This window comes from Nothobranchius furzeri, chromosome 6 (assembly GCF_043380555.1).
Source record: "Nothobranchius furzeri strain GRZ-AD chromosome 6, NfurGRZ-RIMD1, whole genome shotgun sequence".
Lineage (NCBI taxonomy): Eukaryota > Metazoa > Chordata > Actinopteri > Cyprinodontiformes > Nothobranchiidae > Nothobranchius > Nothobranchius furzeri.
The window spans coordinates 40,605,047-40,627,111 of record NC_091746.1 but is presented as its reverse complement, the minus strand read 5'-3'; the positions used below and the strand labels follow the sequence as shown (position 1 = coordinate 40,627,111).

Below are 22,065 nucleotides of genomic sequence, written 5' to 3'. Positions count from 1 at the left end.
CACAAAATAACGAGTACGGCATATCATTCTCACCTTAAAATAGGAAACTGATTCTAATTAGGGAGTCCAAACCAGGGTCTAATACAATAAAACTCACAGACGCCCCATGAACCCTGAGAAAGCAGCGCAGTCTTAGGTTCTAACGGAACCAACAAATAGGACACGCTCGCGACACTGTCTATCTTGGCAAATGATGATTAATGATAAATGACCCGCACTTGTATAGCGCCTCTCAGAGTAAGAACTCCAAAGCGCTTTACACTACAGTGTATCATTCATCCATTCACACACACATCCACACACTGATGGTGATGAGCTACCATGTAGCCACAGCTGCCCTGGGGCGCACTGACAGAGGCGGTTCGCAAGATTTGTAAATGAAGGACAGGTACCAAAACAAGACGTCGTTTCATGTCACATGAATCAGTCCTCGGTAGGTACCACGGAATTCAGTCAGTGCCTTAAAAGTATACCCTGGTTTTCCGAATTGTGGAAGCACGCCTAAAGACTAATATGGACATAGCCTGGGTTCGACCCAACACCCCACCAATTACACGGCAAACTGATAACCCCTGATCTTCTGTCACAGATCTTTAGTAGCCTGTGAATTTCTGCAGGATGATGTGCCAGAGCAAATACAGATATATCTGACATCACAGCTTCATGATTGATCCTTTACAATGTTGTGTCAAAAATGGTTAAATGTGCAATACTGAAACCAATATGGTAATTCATGCAGGGAGAACATTTATCATGCAATGTCTGTTAAACTCATGTTGGGTGTTGAATCTTGTTCTTTACACATCGATGCTTTGATCATTTTGTGGGTATTTATGATCAGTAATAGTGATTTGTTTCAGGAACAATAAATGCATTGTAAATACAATCTATCAGCAAAGACAAAAGCAAGTTTAGAAATGACTTTTATGTGTTTAGAAAATGAAAAAGTACTATTCAATGGCTCCGACTAAGTAGCTTTTAGTTTAGACTTCTGTGACAATTTCTCCTTCATTCTCCACATTAGGTTTTCTCTGACTACCGTCTTCTGCACGTAAGATCCTGAATACTCCTAAACACATTTCAGAATGATAATTAATAGAAATCATTGCAGCGTCCTGAGTTTGAGTCAGGATTTTCAGTCAGTTTGCACTGGATAACCCAAGAGATGAGCCAGTGTAAGGTTTCAAAGTCAGGTGTCAGACTCCAGCTACCTCAATTCTTCAGACATGGTGACTTTGGAAGCTGATGTCTCCATATTTTAATATTAAAATAGCAATTAGGATCTTATTGAATCTCCTTGTTTTCACCTCCTGAAAGGTCAAACAGCTCATTAATCAAAGTGCCACCTCACCTTCCATCACACCTCATAAATCAAACCTTAATTATTGGATTGAGCTGATTCGCTACCTGCAGGAAGTTCCGCTACCTGGAATCAAAAGGATCAATTCCTGGTGATTTTAAGGTTGCGTTCCAGCATGAATCCACAGCTTTTATTTTTTTAAACTCACACACATGTGAACACACCCAGTTGTCAAAAGGGGATACGGTAGGAGGCGGGGCCTGTGAGGATCAGGTTGGTGGTCCAATGTGATTTTTATTTTCCATCGGAGGAGGCAGGAGGACTGCAGGAGGTAGGAAATCTCTAGACTGTGCTCCCCGTGTTGTCTGTGGCAGGCACAACAATGAATGAATGCTCTCGGAGAAAATTGGTTGAATTCTCTTCTGGGTGCAGTGAGATGTGTGCACTCTACAGAAGGTAAGTCTTTTCTTTCTCTCCTTCCACCCTGCAGCTTTCCTCACTGCATGAAAGGCTTCCAATTTGCATTTTGCAAAAATACAGTTGTTGTTTTTAATACTTTTTAATTAGCTGCAGCATGCTCTGATTGTTTTTTGAAGGCCACTGATAATGAGAAATGTTAAAAGTTAAGGTGTATTAATTTAAAGCATTTCATTTTGTTGGATTTTGCATATTCAAAAGCTTATCAGGAATTAAAGAAATTAAACAAATGTTTAAAAATACATCATTGTTAGGCTTATTTTTTGCAAGTTTGATTCATAATCTTATCTGCAAGACCTTCCTTCAACAGGTAGGTTGGATTAAACCCAGAAAACAGATGAAAAAGAGGTAAAACAGACTCAAAATTGTCACAAAACAGAAGTAAATTCAGAGTTTTATTTAGTGGCTGTGAAGGTGCAGAGACATCTGCAGTCCCAGACCTACGGCACCCAGAACCAAACTGTCTGAGGTGCATGAAAACAGAGACTCTGTAAAGCACGGTGTGGCTGATGTTCAAGGTTGATGCAACATAATCATGAACGTCATAAAGATATCGAATTATGAACTTCACGCAGTGACTCATCTCTGAGAAGAATGAGCAGCATTTTAAGAAATGGACCTCTAGTGCTGTAATTCATCACGGGAGTGCTCTACTGAACAGAACCCGACCCGATCTGGTCTGGTCTGTTATGTTACGTTACGGTATGTGTTTGTGGAAACACTAATGTTTATGAGCTGACCTTCTCTAGCAGCAGGCAGAAGGGAGGAAATCTGGATTCACTGATGGGATGCAGTGACCTGAAAGAAATTAATGGGAAAATAAATGAAAGCATGTGAAAGAAGTAGTATTCCACATCTTTCTACTGGAATAAAGTGTTTCAATTAATGTTTGATTTCACTCTCAAACTATTGATCAGATTATAATCAAACCACCATGTGGGGCCTTTGAGAAAGATAAAAAAAAAAATCAAATGTGTTCACTTCTTACTGCATAATATCCACAAAATCTGCAATTGTAATTTTGTTTTTTATTATTGCAAAGAGGATACCAGTTGCAAAAAACCCGCATTTTTTCTCCCTCAGCTATTGCATTTCTGTCATCACAACACTCAAAACAATTTCTCTGTGTTTGAGCATCTCAATCACCATCATCCAAACTGAATGTGTGCACCAAGGGCAGTGAGAGTCCATCAGACTGACCAAACACATATTCAGCATTCAAACCATGAGTGCACGGCACTTGGAATATAATAGTCTGTGATTTATTGCAGTCCATTGCCAAACTGATATTGTGCACATAGCAGTGATTATGACATTTAAATGCTGTGCATAGTACTGGCAACATCAATCTTCAGTTTGTCAGATTTAGAGACTGGAAGTCTGAGGTTGCTTCTTATTGCAAAGTAAATATATGAAAATAACATTCGATACAATCTATGAAGGAAACTTGAAAGATGGTAATGCAGCTACAGCTTGAGCTTCAGACAGCAGCTTTGTAATAATCTAATCTGAAGCTAATTGTCTACAATTTGATGTATTAACGAAGGTGAACTCATGACTCGAGAAATGTTAAAACTGGTGGTTCATTAAGGTCACAGTGGAAACTATTCCTTTGTCCTTCACATCCTGAAAATACATTTTAAAGTAGCTTTCCAGAGTGTTCCCCTTTCAGAAATTTGTAAAAATGATTGTCATGTACGTAATATAATGTGAGCAATACGTCTTTTTATGTATTTTTTTATTTTTGCTAAGCACGCCCCTAACCTTAACCCTCCGTCAGAAACCGAGCGCCGATCAGAACTAACCAATAGCGTTAGACTACCGCTTACATGCTTTTAATTTAAGGACTACCTCAGCTGATGCAGAGTTGATGAACTTTTCACAGACAAGTCTTTAAAATATAAATCTGAGAACACAACATGACATGAGAATAATACTTGTAAAACAGCATGTTTTAGCTCCGTTTGTCAGCTACAGAAGCACATAAATAAAGTAGAAAGGTGCAGTCACCATCTTAAAAAAAAAACGGATTGAGAAACTATTTGTGTGATATGCTTGTCAGCCACTAGATGGTGCCATCGGTAAAGAAAAATACTCCCGAAAGAGATTTTTAATTTGAAAATAGTCTTCTACCCCAATCTCCTGCATTAGCTTCTAATAGAAACTAGACGGTGAAACGATTTGAAAATCCCGACAGGTCTATGTCACACTGTCACTTAACATTCATGGACTCACCCATCTTGACTCATGACGAGACAGTGTTGTTTTTGGCGGCGGCCATCTAAGTTTTAGTCTTAGTCAGTTTTAGTCGACTAAATCTCAAAAAGGTTTTAGTCGACAAAGAAGAATTATTCTCTAACAAATTGATGTATAGGTCAGAGGTACTCTGAGTTACTGGAGTGAGTTTCGTACCAACATCATTTGTTTTATGGCTATGGGACACAATCCTAGCTGTCCCAGATATTGTAAAACAATAATCCCCAGACTGGCATCAATTTTTTACTTTATTGATAATCACAATAATGTATATACTTTATTGATGCAGATCTGTGCATCATTTTAGATTTTCACAAAATAAATGTATTATTTTCTTTCCCTAACAGAATGAACTCTTAGGAATCATACAGAGTATTCTACACAATATTTAAATAGAAATAAAGAAATGTGTTTGTTTCATTTATTATTTGAGTTATCAGACCTCCATCTTAAATGTATATTGTGGCAAAGTCTACCTACTTAAAGGCATTCATGTTTTTCCACAGACTGCAGTGCTGTGAGTTTCCAGAAGCCTACAGAATTAATCTAAATAACCCAGTTCTGCTCTTGAGCATCAGCAGAGATGCTCATAAACATTTAGACAGGCTTAAACTGTCATGCTGTTGGGTTAAAAAGCAGGAATGTGACCTGTTATCAGGAACCAGGGAGCAGAGACAATAATCCTGCCACACTGACTTTAAAACATTCGTCTTAAATGTTTTGAGATAAAACCTGTTAAAAAGCACATTTTTTTATTTATCTACTCAAAAGCATGATATTTTCAGGAACCACTTGGATAAGAAAAGTGTTATTATTACGGATATGTTTAAAAGTAGCAGCATTATCGCTTGTAGTAGCATCAATGGGCGGCTGAGCACTGCACGTTCCCGCGGCAGGGAAGCGCTGAGACGAGCTGAGTGAAGTTGGCTTCCAACACACTTCAGAAATCCATGCAAATAGAGTGGTTAGTGCTCCTTGGTGTGGATGGGGAGCTAGCTTCACTCATCTGCTGAGGCTGGCCTACTGAGCAGAGGGCAGACACAGAGCAGTAGCAATGTTACTTTTAACTTTTGCGAGACAGGCAGAAATTTGATTTGTGCATAGTTTTCGTCTAGTCTCGGCTCATTAATGAAAACTCCTGTTCGTCTCGTCATGTTTTAGTCACCAAAGAGCTATTTTTAGCTCATCAGCATCTCGTTTTTGTTATGAAAAAAAGGGGCGTCACCGAAGTCAATTCGTCATCGTTCTCGTTAACGAAAACAACTGCTACGAGGAAGGCTGTTGTTGGTTTAGGAAACAGCAGAGAACGTCTCAACTAGTAGAAACTAGCACGACTTACAAGGCACTCGCTCCCACTAGAGACCATCGCAAATGCCCCACACCTTTAATGACATGAAGACAGAAAAGTAGACTCAAACTTTAGCCCCAGACAAACAGGCCTGTGTGAAAACTTGAACTCAAGCTGCAGACGGCTCCGATGTTCACACAGGTACGTTTTTATGGTTCTGCATTGTTTCCTGTAGGAACTTGACAAATTGAAACACCCTTCACTTCCACGTGTACAGAGAATAACCGTAGCTTTAACATAACCAGAGCCTATGGAAGTTTAGGAGTGCGTCCCCTACACTCGGAGGGATTTAACCCTCTGGAGGCAGGCGTTGCAGATTTCCAACGTTAAAACCTACCTACCTGGTTACTCCACATACGTATTTCATGAGCATTTTTTAACTCAGAAGTACCTCTGAAGGACTTAGTAGTTCGTCCTTTTATCAAAACTTACTTTGAGCCTGAGGGATTTAAGGGAAAACTATAAATGCTACAGCTGTGTGAGAAACAGAAATATTGGGTAAAAACATAGCAGGTGTAGGAAGACTTCATTTTGCTAAATATTTGAAATATGATATGATGAAAGAAACTATTACACTTTAACCTGTAAATGTGCAAAAACTGTATAACATCTAAAACTGCATTTCCATCATGTGGAGTTCAACTTTCTGCATTTTTCTACAGGGAACTCTACCTGGGCATAGAGCTCAGAAGGGGGGTGGTGTTTTCTCACCTGCTGCATTAAAGTCATTGTGCCACTGGGGGGATTTTTTTCTCCTTTTTTGCAGATTTCACTGACATCATTTGACGTGAAAACAATCAAGTCGTAGCACACAGCTACTAACAGAGCTGGACATTGTGATGTATGTTTAGCTTTTGTAAAGCTGCAGGGTGTGAAAACTAAACATGTGACATTAACATGAAAAAAGCATGTAAAAATAATGTAAATATTTTACTAGAAATATAATTACCAACTGCTGCCAATCAGAGAAATTAAATGACACATGTTGGTGTTAGATGTGTTGAGCATAAAACAGCAGCTTGTTTACGTGTTGCAGAAATAATGAACACATAAGACGTTGAAGGTGTTCATGTCATCTGTTCGCTGTGTGATAATAATGTTGCCTTAAGCAATAAGCCTTCTTTCCAGATGAGTCTGCCTCCAGTCAAGCTACGTTAGGCTGAATAACACTCCTGCTGATTTTGTCTCTTCAAACCAAACATGCCCTTATGTATTCTGCTCAACGTTTCATTGGCTGACTAGTTCTAATCCGGCGATGGTCTCCCAGCTCCAAGGACAAGCACCTTTCCATTACATCCATTAATGCAACGTCGTGACCAGATCATCCTTTGGATTCCTCAAGTAAATTGGGGAATTATACCATCCACTCATAGCTTTTAATCAAATCTCATCAGTAGAGGAAGAGTCTCTGTAGGGTCCAAGTGGTCAGTGCCAAGGTTAATTCCATTAAGGTGGGTTACTAGTACTCCTCGTGACAGCTTTTGTTTTTGTAGCTTAAGGAACATCAGAAAGAAGCCTGATGCTTTGTTCCCAATTAAAGAAAATCCAAAGGAAAGAAGCTAGAATGAGAGCTAGAATAAACACTTTAGGGTTGATTGACTGGCCTAACGAGTTTCTTATTTCTGCTTTCATGGAGCATGAAAACATGAGCCCAGATAGAAAGGAAGCCTCACAACGAGGCAGGAAGGGGTCGAAGGGCAACGACGAGCAGACCAGACTGGAAAGGTCATTTCACACGTCGAACATCACTTCATCATTTCATCTCAGTGCTGCTGTTGCCTCGCTGCCCTGTTCGCTGCTGCACCGGCATGAATAAAACATGAGGGGAAGAGGCACAGGGATTGGCCAGAACACCCATTTAAAGCACCGTGAAAAACTGAAATCACATCCTTTCACAAAAGGCAGAAGAAAGTTGATAAAGAAACCTGCCATGAATCATTGAACATCAGGTACACCAACAACTAATTGACATTTGCAGCCAATCCAATGCAGTGTGTCTGCTGCCACTCAACCATCAGCACTGTCAGAATAGCTGTACCGCTGTCAGTTTTTTACTAAGTTGTTGACCAGTTTGTGTTTTAGAAAATGAAAGATGAGTGGAGGGCAAGAAAAGATGGTCCAGACTCTAAAAACTGCCCTTTTGACAAATTTCCCAAAATTCACATCTTTGAGACGATGTACACAAAATACAGGAGGGTCCACTAGTGACACTTAATGTTTGAGATGAGTGATAGATCTGGTCATGTTGGAGAATTTCAGATGGTCCTATTTGATCTGTGATTGGGCTTTATCTCTACAGACACGATAAGATCCAATCAGACTGGTAACTGGGGAAGTCTGAGGCTTTTTCATTATTATGGCGTGCTACTTAAAGAACTCGTTCACTCGTTTTTGCTATAAATTAGTTTCATTGTGTGCGCGCGTGTGTGTGTGTGTGTGTGTGTGTGTGTGTGTGTGTGTGTGTGTGTGTGTGTGTGTGTGTGTGTGTCCGCCCCCGTAGCCTATTTCTGTCACACCCACCTGCACCATAGACACATGAATTATTGTACAAACGTGTACATTGGGGTCAAACACAGTTGTTTTATTTATTGTCCCTGTGTTCTTCTAAAATAAAAGTGTTTTCCTCTAGTTTTATTCTGCCCAGTCTTAATTTTATTACCAACCACGGCTTTTCTCACCATCCTACTGACAGCCTACATTCCTCCCTGCATCAACCTTACAAACACCTGCTCCAGTGAGGTTTGTGTTGGGCGTCATGGGTCATGAAAACCATTTACATAAATTTGAGCCTCTCTAAAACTTTTCTCTAGTTCATTGATCACTAATCATGCCAGCCACATCCTGAAACGACACAGGCTTCTGCACATTTGCAAAGGCATTTCTGCAACATCTTTAAATGTTCAAGCCTTTGCTTGACTGTAAGAGCCTGACTTTTGTGTAATTAAATGGGAGCAAAACTTTTGCAAGGCAAATATTTTCTCAAACCAAACACGGAGTCCTCACAGGCATCTGGAACTGATCCACTAGTCTTGAGTTGGAACTTTGGGAGCAGCTTATGATACTAATTCATGACTGAATGGAGAATGTTTTATAAAACAGGAAAGTAACACTGAAGCGGATGCAAGGTTACTCTCAGCAGAACATAGTATCACAATAACAGCAGCATTCCTCTCTTCACCCGTCAGTGGTCTTAATGTGATGGCTGATCTGAGTATGAGAACAGGTAATAATTCAGGTCTCGGTGCAGCCTGAACACGGCACATGCAGATTAAACCTAACATGTGCCATGTGTCACCGAGCAGCTTCGTGACATAAATGTGTCACCTGGTGCTGACTTACAGCTCCAGCTTTTAACACCAGGAGAGGATTGTCTTTAGCTCACAGCCTGGGGACAAACGGCATGATGCTGCTGAGAGCAGGAATAATGCATGGCATGGTATATATCTCAGTAATCTTGTTTTACCTAAGGTCACTGTTAATTTACTTTCTGTTTGACCCCATTTCAGAGTAACAAACCAATTCTCCAACACTTGAGAACTAGAGAGAAAATCTCGTTAGAGCAGCAGCACTTAATCTTTTCTCACAGGGACTTTATCACACTGAAAGAAATTATTTTCTACTAAACAAGCATTCTAAATATTGTTGCAATCAATTCTTGTTTTCTAGCCAAATAATCCGACATGCATTGTGTGCCAATTACCTATTATTTTGTATTAAATTAGCTGCTGTGATTTGCATGTTTAGATTCAAATTGTATAAATATTCAAATAATAGTAAATAATAAAAAAAGAGTGTTCCAATTTAAATCTAAATATAGGATAATCAAATTAAAGATTACGAGTCAAATCCTAATTTATTTAAGAGTTAAATAAATTTAAATGTTCACTATAAAATCATCAAAATCGGAAAAGGGTAGAATGCCTTCTCCAGGTCAGGGATGAGGTCCTGCCCAAATGGAGGAGTTAATGTATCTCAGGGACAGGGTCTTGTTCACAACTGAGAGAATGCTGGAGCGTGAGATCGACAGGCGGATTGGTGATGTGTCTATAGTGTTGTTGGCATTGTACCGATCTGTCATGGTGAAGAGAGAGCTGAGTCAGAAGGCGAAGCTTTGAATTTACCAGTCGGTCTACGCTCCTACCCTCACCTGTGGTCACGAGCTTTGGGTAGTGACCAAAAGAACGAGATTGCAGATACAAGCAGCCAAAATGAGTCTTGAGAAGCTCAGTCTTCTGGGAGGGGCTTGGAGTATATCTGCTGCTCCTTCACATCGAGAGGAGCCAGTGGAGGTGGCTCGGGCATCTAGTTAGGATGCCTCCTGGACACCTCCCAGGTGAGGTTTTTCAGGCACGTCCAACCGGGAGGAGACCTAAAGAAAGACCCAGGACACGCTGGAGGAACTATATTCCTCAGCTGGCCAGGGAACGCGTTGGGATTCCCACAGAGTAGCTAGCCCATGTGGCCGGAGAGCGGGAAGTCTGGGCCTCCCTGCTTAGGCTGCTGCCCCTACAACCCGACCTTGGATGTCGGATGGATGGATTTTGGATGGGTGGATGGACATATACATGTGCATGTATACACACACACATATATATATATATATATATATATATATATATATATATATATATATATATATATATATATATATATATATATATATATATACATATATATATATGTATATATATATATATGTATATATATATATATATATATATATATATATACATATATATATATATACATATATATATATATATATGTATATATATATATATATATGTATATATATATATATATATATATATATATATATATATATATATATATATATATATATATATATACATATATATATACATACAGGTAACATTTTACTGTAACTTATTTTAACTTTATTTGAATCAAAATTAACTATAAATATTATGTTTAAACAATATTTAGGTTTATTTACACTTATTATGTGTGTGTGTGTGTGTGTGCGTGTGTACGTGCGTGTGTGTGTGTGTGAGAGAGAGAGAGAGAGAGACAGAGAGAGAATTTGGTTCCACCTTATCAGTAGTACTGTTGCATCCTGCATGAATGCATGAAAAGTACAACCATGCTGCCATCCTTACTCTGCTTATCCCACTCACCTTCATTCCCAGTGTCACGTGTTCCAACAGAGGCCGGACCATCAGCACCAGTAAGGCTGTCTGAGGGTTATATACCGCTCTCTTCACAGTTCAGTTCTTCCCCTGTCATCTAACGAATGAGCTAAAGCCCAGAAGCACACATCACACCTTCCAGGAAGCCATCACGGGGCGCAGGCTGACTGTCTGCCCTTAAAAACATAATTATTTGTGCTTTCATTTATCTTCTCGCAGCACGGTTGGTTGGGTTTCTCATAATACCACAAATGATTTTCTTTTGGCCCCCTGAGGATCATTATTTCTGCTCTGGTGTGCTCGTGTTCACCCCTGTTGCTACTTGATTACGTACTATTTATATTTTCCATCATAATCTTGCTTCCCTCACAGAACATCAATCTATCTGGTTAAATTAAGGTTAAACTAAAGTCACGTGTTAATATAAGAGACATTTTCTGGTTGTCAGAGGAGTAAAAAGGCAGTGGGTTACTTTGTCCATGAATAAAAAGAAAATTGGTTTTGTCTGCAGCAGCTCTAATGAAGTGAGAAGATTTTTTAGTTATGTTTTTACCTTTTAATCAGAACATTTATTTTTAATATTGTAGCGGCATGAATTTTTGATTTTATTTGGGCTAGGATTAAGGTTTTTGTCTTTTTTTTTTTGTCATTTTTGTTTTGGTCATTTTCAAGTCGATTTGTCTGCAAGAAGAAAGGCAATTAAAAAGTCTGGTTTATAAAAAAGTAACAAATCCTGTTAAATGTTTTATTTCTTATCTTGTACAGATTCGTCACCCCCGAGGCTCATCAGCGTGACTAAAGACGATCCATCAATGACCAGCAATTTAATTATGAATCATTTTTGCCCTTCTTGTTAAGCATGTGCAGACTCTGTGAGACAAACTATGGTGGCAACATGCTGTCAAAATATGACATTTAGCCGAGGAATCTGGACAACATGATCTGGATTGGTGGCAGGAGTCGTGGTGTCCGCAAATGAAGTGGAAGTGGAGTTTCTATGGCTGGGAAAGCTTCCATCCTCCACGCTGGATGGCGTCAAAAACAGGAGAGCCTAATGAGTAAATTCACCCAACAGTCAAGAATGGTTCCTTCAGAGAACACCAGTGTTTCCCGTCTAGATCTCTGCCCCAACTGCAGCTCCTCCACCCACCCTGAGGTGGATGTAGTCAAGGCGGTGGTTTTAGGGGTCGTGCTCGTGATCTTTGTTGTGTTCGGAGTCCTCGGAAACATTCTGGTTATCCTGTCGGTGCTTTTCCATCGCCACTGGCGCTCGGTGACTCATTACTTCATTGCCAACTTGGCTGCTGCAGACCTGTTGCTCAGCTCTGCCGTCCTGCCGTTTTCGGCCACCTCTGAAGCTTTGGGGCGGTGGGTGTTCGGACGATCCTTCTGCAACGTCTGGGCTGCCCTGGATGTTCTCTGCTGCACTGCCTCCATCCTCAGTCTCTGTGTGATTTCTATTGACCGATACCTGGCTGTCAGCTACCCTCTGCGCTATCCAGCAATAGCTACTGGTCGGAGGGGCCTCACTGCGGTGGCGGCTCTCTGGGGACTCTCAGCAGCGATATCTGTGGGCCCTCTCTTTGGCTGGAAGGAGCCCGACCCAGAAGACGAGACTGTGTGTCGAATCACAGAGGAGCCTGGATATGCTTTGTTCTCAGCTTTAGGGTCCTTCTACATCCCCCTGGCCATCATCCTGGCCATGTACTGCAGGGTGTATACTGTGGCGAGAAGAGAAACTAAATCTCTTAGAGAGAGCAGGAAAGGAGATGAGGTGGAGATGGAGGGGGTGATGCTGAGGATCCACAGAGGGAATTCTGCTCAGGTGGGAAAGCAGGAGGATGAAGAGGAGACGCCCAAACGGCCATCATTTCATTTACCGAGGATCCTGAAGTTCTCAGGAGAGGAAAAGGCAGCGAAGACTCTGGGCATCGTGGTTGGGTGCTTCATCCTCTGCTGGCTCCCGTTTTTTCTGGTTTTACCAATCGGTAGGTACTTCCTAAGGCTGGGTTTGTACTGTGTGATTATCGACCATCGCTTGTCAGAAAAGAGTGGTGAGACAAATCTTTGTATTTTATTGGTGCTGGAAGTTCATGACTGGTTAGCCTTTAAATAATTTTATAATAGTAAGCTTATAGAGGTTGCAGTTCTTAACATGACCAGATATTACTGCATGTGAGTTGGCCTTAGCAACTCAGTATACTGCCCAAAACAGCCTTGGTTTACAAAGGGTAGACTACAGGCGACATTAGGAGTCAAAATATTCTGGATTCACTTAGTCTGGATTTCACTGGGCTGCAACTGTTGGTGACAAATATACAATCTCGAAGCATTGGGGAGAGCTCTCTATGTCCTCACGGTGTCGGCAGAAATTTTAAGTCAATGGAGAAGAGGAGTTTTTTACCCCACACTGGAGAAGAAGATACTGGATTTTGAGACAGTTTCTTTTGCAAGATTGAGGGTGGGATATTGCAAAACTACTTAAAACTGTCTTGTCTCTTGCTTAAGTGATATATTTGTTTTCTGCTAGGCTCAGTTTTATAGTCTGTTGTCTGTCCGTCATGGTGGGCATTTCTAAGATATTCAAAACCAAATACAGTTTTGTAGAATGTAACTGAAAGGAGTCTGGAACCCTGTTTGATGTCTTCTAGATGTATTTCCAAGGACCATGACAGCTTCAGGAGGCTTTGAAGACTAGATTGCTTATAAAATCATCCATCCATCCATCCATCTATCATCTAAACCCTTTCTTCCTCATTAGGGTTGTTAGTAGCCGATGTCTAACTCCAGCAATCATAGGGCTAGAGGCGGTGGACACACCCTGGACAGGTCCCCAGTCCATCACAGTCAAAAACAAGGAACTCACTCACTCACTCACCCACCCCTAGGGACAATTTAGAGTCTTCAATCAGCGTGACATACATGTTTACCATCTGTGGGAGGAAACCACAATACCAAAGGAAACCCTTGCATGCATGGGGAGACCATGCCAACTCTGGACAGAAAGGCCACACAGGTGGGATTTGAACCTGCAAGCTTTTGCTGCAAGGCCAAAGAGCTACCAACTGCACCACCATGCAGCCCCATATAAATTCAGTGTCAATAAAAATGCTGACAAATTGATACGTAATCAAAAAATAAAGTTGGACTAAATTGCAGCCCATACATTGGCACAGTCATTGTATTGTACACTACAGTATATCAGTGTGTTGCCAGCAGTCACAGCCCAGAGCGATAGCTGGTTCTCATCCTTTACATTAGTCAGAGCTCCATTTGGAGCCTGTATTTTTAAGCACGGCTGTTTATAATGATTTTTCCTTCATGAGCACAACTTGAACGGAGGACCTTTCTCCTTGACGAGTGTCTTAGAACGGACACGAAGAAATTCAATTATAAGCAGCCAAACAGAACAAACAAAACAGCAGAATGGGCTTCCACCGTGGACTGGAAAGGAATGAGCCAAACCATTGCTCCCTTGTACGAAGGCCATTATAGATAACAAGCATGAAGTTTAATGGACTGTAATGCCAGGAGGCATCCAGAGTCACCACCACTCCCGAGGCAGCCAGTCATACAAGGACAGCTATGCATTTCAATAGAGACAGACCTTCACGGCTCAGCGCTCATTCAAACACCGAGGCAATGAGATTCTGAAACTGATGGTTTGAATTTATGTTTTATGACCCAAACTCTTTAGATGAAAAGCATGTTTTTGTGCTTCAGCACTTGTTGACTATCGAGCTGTAAATCTGTCGCAATAGCAACAGTTTTCCAGATTCCAGAGCATTTACCAAGGTCCGCATGTAAAGAAAATACTTCTCAAAGGTGCCTGATAGCAGGAAGAATGTACAAGTTTTATTAAAACTGCTAGATTTATGTCTGGATTTTACTCTTGAACCAGCAGGTAGCATGCATTAAAGTCTGAATATTTTAATATAACGGGCACTGAAAATCGCTGAAAAAATAAACTACCAAAATCTACTTTTTTGCATGAATATTATTAATAGAAATGTTATGATTTTTTAATTATTTTAACCTCCCATATATCACAACCCTTGCAGCTCCTAACATTTAGCTCACATTTGGAGCAATATTAAGTTTCATATGTTTAAGACAGACTTAGAAATCTGTTTATGCTTCTTTAATTCATTATTTCATAACTTGTTTTTTTATTTTGGTGTTTTTATTTCATTCTTTAAGTCACATGCATTTGCATAAAACCTTATATTTTTATTTATTAAATGATTTAACAAATTTTTATAAATAAATATTTTGATGACTGCTTTTTGTTCTGCTTGATTAAAATATATTAAAGTAATGCTACTTTCTTTTGATCATAGGAAAGAATAGAAAACATGACAATATTAGAATGTCTTTTTTTTTACTTTGAACTTCATCTGAATGCATTTTCAAATTAAATTTGTTAAGCAATGCCCCAGAAGCACAGTACCTTTCATGCTGCAGTGTGCACTAATCTGTAAATGATGGTCTGTGTCCCCATTACTAAATGCTCGAGTTCTAATTTAGTCCATACATCCATCCATTTTCATCCGCTTATCCGGAGTCGGGCCGCGGGGGCCTAAGGCAAGAGGCCCAGACTTCCCTCTCCCCAGCCACTTGGGCCAGCTCCTCCAGGGAAATCCCAAGGCGTTCCCTGGCCAGGTGAGAGACATAGTCCCTCCACCGTGTCCTGGGTCTACCTTTAGGTCTCCTCACAGTTGGATGTGCCCGGAAAACCTCACCAGGGAGGCGTCCCGGAGGCATCCTGACCAGATGCCCGAGCCACCTCAACTGGCTCCTCTTGATGTGGAGGAGCAACGGGTCTACTCCGAGCCCCTCACTAATGACCGAGCTTCTCAACGTATCTCTAAGGGAGAGCCAAGCCACTCTTCGGAGAAAACTAATTTCGGCCGCTTGTATCCATGATCTCGTTCTTTCGGTCACCACCCAAAGCTCATGGCCATAGGTGAGGGTAGGAACGTAGATTGACCGGTAAATCAAGAGCTTCACCTTCTGACTCAGCTCTCTCTTCACCACAACAGACCGGTACAACGCCCGCATCACTGCAGATGCAGCACCAATCCGCCTATCGATCTCACACTCCAGTTTTCCCTCACTTGTGAACAAGACCCCGAGATACTTAAACTCCTCCACTTGGGGCAGGACCTCATCCCTGACCCGGAGAAGGCATTCTACCCTTTTCCGAATCAAGACCATGGCCTCAGATTTAGAGGAGCTGATTCTCATCCCAGCTGCTTCACACTCGGCTGCGAACCGCTCCAGCGAATGCTGGAGATCACGTTCTGATGAAGCCAACAGGACCACATCATCTGCAAAAAGCAGAGACCTGATCCACAGGCCACCAAAGCGGATGCCCTCCACACCTTGGCTGCGCCTAGAAATCCTGTCCATAAAGGTTATGAACAGAATCGGTGACAAAAGGCAGCCTTGGCGGAGTCCAACTCTCACTGGGAATGAGCCCGAATTACTGCTGGCAATGTGGACCAAGCTCTGACACCGGTCATACAGGGACCTAACAGCCCATATCAGAGGACATGGTACCCCATACTCCTGGAGTACCCCACACAGGGCACCCCGAGGGACGTGGTCAAACGCCTTCTCCAAATCCACAAAACACACCTACACTGGTCGGACAAATTCCCACGCACCCTCCAGGATCCCCGTAAGGGTATAGAGCTGGTCCAGTGTTCCACGGCCAGGACGAAAACCACATTGCTCCTCCTGAATCTGAGGTTCGACAATCCGACGGACCCTCCTCTCCGGAACCCCTTAATAGACCTTACCAGGAAGGCTCAGGAGTGTGATGCCCCTGTAATTAGAACACACCCTGCGGTCCCCCTTTTTAAATAAGGAGACCATCAACCCGGTCTGCCAGTCCAGCGGGACTGCCCCTGATGTCCACGCGATATTGCAGAGCCGCGTCAGCCAACACAGCCCCACAACATTCAGAGCCTTATTGAACTCCGGGCAGATCTCATCCACCCTTGGAGCCTTGCCACAGAGAAGCTTTTTAACCACCTCAGTGACCTCAGCACGAGAGATTTGAGAGGCCAACCCAAAGTCCCCGGACTCTGCTTCCTCACTGGAAGACGTATCGGTGGGATTGAGGAGGTCTTCGAAGTATTCTGCCCACCGATCCACAACATCCTGAGTAGAGGTCAGCAGCAAACCTTCCCCATTATCTATATGCCTCCACTATCTATAGATAGTGTTGGTAACGCACTGCTTTCCCCCCTCCCCTGAGGCGCCGGATGGTGGACCAGAATCTCCTCGAAGCCGTACGGAAGTCTTGCTCCATGGTCTCACTGAACTCTTCCCATGCCCGGGTTTTTGCCTTGGCGACCACCCTAGCCGTGTTCCGCTTGGACTGCCGGTACCCGTCAGCTGCCTCTGGAGTCCCACAGGCCAAAAAGACCTGATAGGACTCTTTCTTCAGCTTGACAGCATCACTAACCGCCAGTGTCCACTAGCGGGTGCGGGGGTTGCCACCACGACAGGCACGGACGATCCTGCGACCACAGCTCTGGTCGGCCGCCTCAACAATGGAGGCACGGAACAGGGTCCATTCAGATTCGATGTCCACCGCCTCCCTCGGAACATTTTGGAAGTTCTGTCGGAGGTGGGATTTGAAACTCCTTCTGACAGGAGACTCTGCCAGACATTCCCAGCAGACCCTTGCGATGCATTTGGGCCTGCTTGGTGTGACCGGCATCCTCCCCCACCATCTGAGCCAACTCACCACCAGGTAGGTAGTAGTCAGTTGACAGCTTTGCCCCTCTCTTCACCCGAGTGTCCAAAACATGCGGCCACAGGTCAGATGGAACAACAACAAAGTCGATCATCGAGCTGCGGCCTAAGGTATCCTGGTGCCAAGAGCACATATGGACACCTTTATGTCTGAACATGGTGTTCATTATGGACAATCCATGACTGTCACAGAAGTCCAATAACAAAACACCACTCGAATTCAGATCAGGGGGGCCGTTCCTCCCAACAACACCTCTCCAGGTCTCACTGTTGTTGCCCACATGACCGTTAAAGTCCCCCAGCAGAATGAGGGGGTCACTGGAAGGAGTGCTTTCCAGCACCCCCTCCAAGGTCTCCAAAAAGGGTGGGTAGTCTGAACTGTAGTTTGGTGCATAAGCACAGACCACAGTCAGAACCTGTCCCCCCACACATAGGCGGAGGGAGGCTACCCTCTCATTCACTGGGGCAAACCCCAACGTACAGGCACCAAGATGGGGGGCAACCAGCATGCCCACCCCTGCTTGGCACTTCTCAGTGGGAGCAACTCCAGAGTGGTAGAAAGTCCAACCCCTCTCAAGGAAACTGGTTCCAGAGCCAGGCGTTGAGGTGAGTCCGACTATGTCTAGTCGGAACCTCTCAACCTCTCAACCTCACACACCAACTCAGACTCCTTCCCCACCAGAGAGGTGAAATTCCATGTGCCAAGAGCCAGCTTCTGTAGCCGAGGATCAGACCGCCAAGGTCCCCGCCCCCGACTATCACCCGTCACACACTTTGCCCAACCCCTTTGTCCCCTCCCACAAGTGGTGATCCCATAGGAAGGGGGACCCACGTTTCCTCTTCGGGCTGTGCCCGGCCGGGCTCCATTGGGTGAAAGCCCGGCCACCAGGCGCTTGCCAACGTGCCCCACCTCCAGGTCTGGCTCCAGAGGGGGGCCCTGGTGACCCACGTCCTGGCAAGGGAACACGGTTTCCATTTATATAATTCATCATAAGAGGTCTTCTAATTTAGTTTAATTTAAATTTTTTCTTGAAAGCAAAACAATGTTAATGCTGATATTTTCTGATTTGTTTTAGCCTAAAATATCCAGAGTTGACATTCTAAGAAGAATGCACCTACCAAGTTACATGAAGATGTAGCAGAATTGGGCAATTTAGTGGTGATTAATTTTTAAGTATAAATTGCTACAAAAAGTAAACATAAATTTATCATTTCATTGATCAGCTACAATAAAAAATAAAAAATAAAAAAAACAGGCAGACAGAGCTGCTAGAAAAGCAAAGAGCTACTGGAGCGCCACTCAGGAAGAATGGTCTGTCTATAGCTCCTTCTAAGAGTCTAAAAAGACCCAAGTTGCTTTACAACACAATCAGTCATTTACCCATTTATACCCACAATCACACCATGGTGGTGATGAGCTACAATGTAGCCACAGCTGCCCTGGGGCGCACTGACAGAGGCAAGGCTTCAGAGTACTGGCGCTGTTACTCCCTCCAACCACCAGCAGCAAAGGTGCTTTGCCCAAGGACACCTGGTAATAGATGAGTGAAGAGAAATACCATCAGACTCTCCACCATGTGGCGCTGGGATGTAGTAAAAACAATGAAAGCATATTTTTGATGCACCATCTGTGGTATGTCTTCTAAAATGGTACCAATCAAAACTGTCAACATGAAGTGTTCCTTATATAATTTAGGAAACTGTAATTTTGGGTGATTGTTCAGCTCTTCCAGATCCGTGAGCTCTTTTATTTTTGTGAACATTTTCCAATTGCTTTCTTTGTCTTTGCTTTTTCCAGGCTCCATCTTCCCGTCCTGTAAACCCTCTGAAACCATCTTTAAGATCACCTTCTGGCTGGGCTACCTGAACAGCTGCATTAACCCCATCATCTACCCGTGCTTCAGTCAGGAGTTCAAAAAAGCCTTCCACAACATGTTGCATGGACACTGCCTGAGGACAGGGATTCCCACCACCAAACAGGGACACGTCTCCGCTCATTCCTCCAGTACAGGCCCCGCCTCTAATGTATCCATCGTCTCGGTCCAAACACAGACCACCATTTTTCCCTGGGCTTGCTGCAAGACGCTATCGACCTCGTCCGCATCTGTTGCCCCTAAAGAACGAGCTCAGACTGCACAAGCCCAGAAGAAGGGTCTCCTGAAGACCTGGTGTCTTTCAGCAAGGCGAACTTCAATACTGCAGAACCCCTCCACAAATGGGTCGACCAAGGTCTTGCGCCTTTCGCTTGGCATTTCGGGAGAGGCTGTTTAATTGTCTCCTTGAGAACTCTGGGTACTCCATCTTAACCCTTTGATGCATAATGGTCACTACAGTGGACAGGTACTCAAAATTGTTATTTCTTTATTTTTGCTATTAAGCACAGCTGTTGAAGACTTTATTGCATGTGAGCCCCTCCATTTGGACTTCAGTAAGTCAAGCCACCATATTTCATGTTCAGAATGCACGTTGTACACTGAGATGGACATGTAATAAATTATTTGTAAATTAACAAAATGGTACAAAAAATATTTGTTGAAATTTGTTTCATTCACATCTAAAGATGAATGAAAAAATTGTTTAAAAAATCATGGTTGAAGATCTCATAATTCATGCATCAGAGGGTTAATATTCCGCCTGCTCGGAGAGACAATTATGAACAACTCCTGGGTCCTGAAATGCAACAGATGGGGATAAAAATGACTTATGAGTTCAGAACATGCAAGCTCAGCAAGAAACTTTTGGACAAGTTATATTGTTGGCCTTTGTGGAAAAAAATCTAAGCCAAAAGCTCCTTCTGTGGATTCGAGCACTCAGATAGAAAGCATATCCATCAGCCAAGGACACATGAAGATAAAGTAATTTATTCTAAATGAAATTGTGAAAGAACCCTGGAGACGAGATTTCATTAAACATCAGTGGTATTTCTGCAGTTTGCACCAAAGGTCTCTAGGGCAGGATATTAAAACATTGTGGTGATAATTAGTATTCACAGAGAAACCGTGTGTGTGTGTGTGTGTGAGAGAGAGAGAGAGAGAGAGAGAGAGAGAGAGAGAGAGAGAGAGAGAGAGAGAGAGAGAGAGAGAGAGAGAGAGAGAGAGAGAGAGACATGTGTGACCTCTGTTCTGAAGAAGAGACATTTAAAAGTCTGTAACAACCTGAAAAAGTCAGACTGGGAGATTTTTTTCAGAATGGATTAAATTGAAACAGAAAAAGTTTTTTTCCAGAACATGTCTGAAGCTTGAGGCGCTCTGCCGCTTTTGTTTAAGGCTCCAACAACATGATGTTGAAATGTCTTTTCTGTGTTTTACATCATCATTTGTGATGTTAAACAAATAAAAAGATGTTTGATGTATTTTTCCCCCCTCTCATCAGTCCTGGTGACAGATTATTGTTGTTTAACTTCTGCTTTTCTGTCACTGCGGAGCTTCACGGTCGGGGATCCCCTCAAGCAAACACTGCAGATTTTTTTGTATTAAAAAAAGCGAATGCATGAGCAAATAGGAGCACCAGCTGACTGATGTGATTCTTTAACTCTGAGTTTAACCCACTCATCAATCAGCTCTTATATCCAAGACCCAGAACATGCTCATAGGAAGACTCGTCACATCTGTATTAGTGAAAATAACTGGGGAAAAGTCATGAAAAATCAAGGGGGGACACCCTGGAGTCCATCTGACCCTGTTAGGAGCATGGGAGGGTTAATCCCATTGCAGTCTAATGTTATTTCTTCATGCATTTACTATTATATTTAAAGGATGAGTGAGGTGAGGTGAGGTGAGGTGAGGTGAGGTGAGGTGAGGTGAGGTGAGGTGAGATGAGGTGAGGTGAGATGAGGTGAGGTGAGGTGAGGTGAGGTGAGGTGAGGTGAGGTGAGGTGAGATGAGATGAGATGGGAAAGTATGGATGAGCAGGAGTAACAGATGAGCAGACTGAGAAGCAATGGGGTTGTGAAGAATGAATGAGAAGGCATGAGGATTGTAAAGATGAGGGGACAAAGTGAGACGAGATGGAGTAATGATGAATGAGATTCAGTTTGGATGAGAAGAAAATGTGATATGAGGAAAGGAAGTGTGATGAGAGGTGGAAGAGTTGAGGAAGATGAGCAGTATGAGAATCCACAGGAACAATAGGAGTGAGTGGGATGAAGATGTGTGGAATGACAAGGACTGAGAAGGATGCAAGAGATGAGGAAAAATAAGATGGATGAAAGGAATAAGTGAAGCCAAATAAAAATGCAAGTTAAACCAGTTTAACTGATTCCTGATGATACTCGGTGTGGATGAGGAAAGAGTGGGATGAGAAGAGATAAGTAAACAGAAGGATGAGAATGACAAGTGAAATGTTTGGGAAGGTCAAGGAGGACCAGCAAAGCTAGTGGGTTGAGAACTGAATGATAAAAGGTAAGTAGATGGAAAATAGCAGAAAATGGCTAAAAGGAATAGAATGCATAAGACTCACTGGGTCATGAGGTTGAGGCGTGTCCCTGCTGCTGAAACTAAAACAAAAACACTTCAAATCCACATTTATCAGACACTAAATCTGACTTTTTTTTTTCACATGCAAAGGTTGTGACTCCTCGTGAAGTTGAACGCGATATTTGTGTTAGAGAGGCACCTGAAGGATATAAAACAATCAAAATGTCGCTCACGTTGAGCAAATTCCATCCCATCTGAGTATGCAACAGTGTTTATATCCAGGTGTGTGTGTGTGTGTGTGTGTGTGTGTGTGTGTGTGTGTGTGTGTGTGTGTGTGTGTGTGTGTGTGTG

At 42.6% G+C, this 22,065-nt stretch overlaps 1 protein-coding gene across 1 annotated transcript; it reads left to right on the top strand.

Annotated features, from left to right (window-relative positions):
• The first annotated feature begins 1,602 nt into the window (after positions 1-1,602).
• adra1ab (adrenoceptor alpha 1Ab) lies at positions 1,603-20,413 on the top strand. Its single transcript, XM_015975858.3, has 3 exons — positions 1,603-1,756; positions 11,297-12,519; positions 19,098-20,413. The coding sequence occupies exons 2-3, from the start codon at positions 11,529-11,531 to the stop codon at positions 19,568-19,570; spliced, it is 1,464 nt and encodes a 487-aa protein (XP_015831344.3). The 5' UTR covers positions 1,603-1,756; positions 11,297-11,528; the 3' UTR covers positions 19,571-20,413.
• Positions 20,414-22,065: the final 1,652 nt, after the last annotated feature.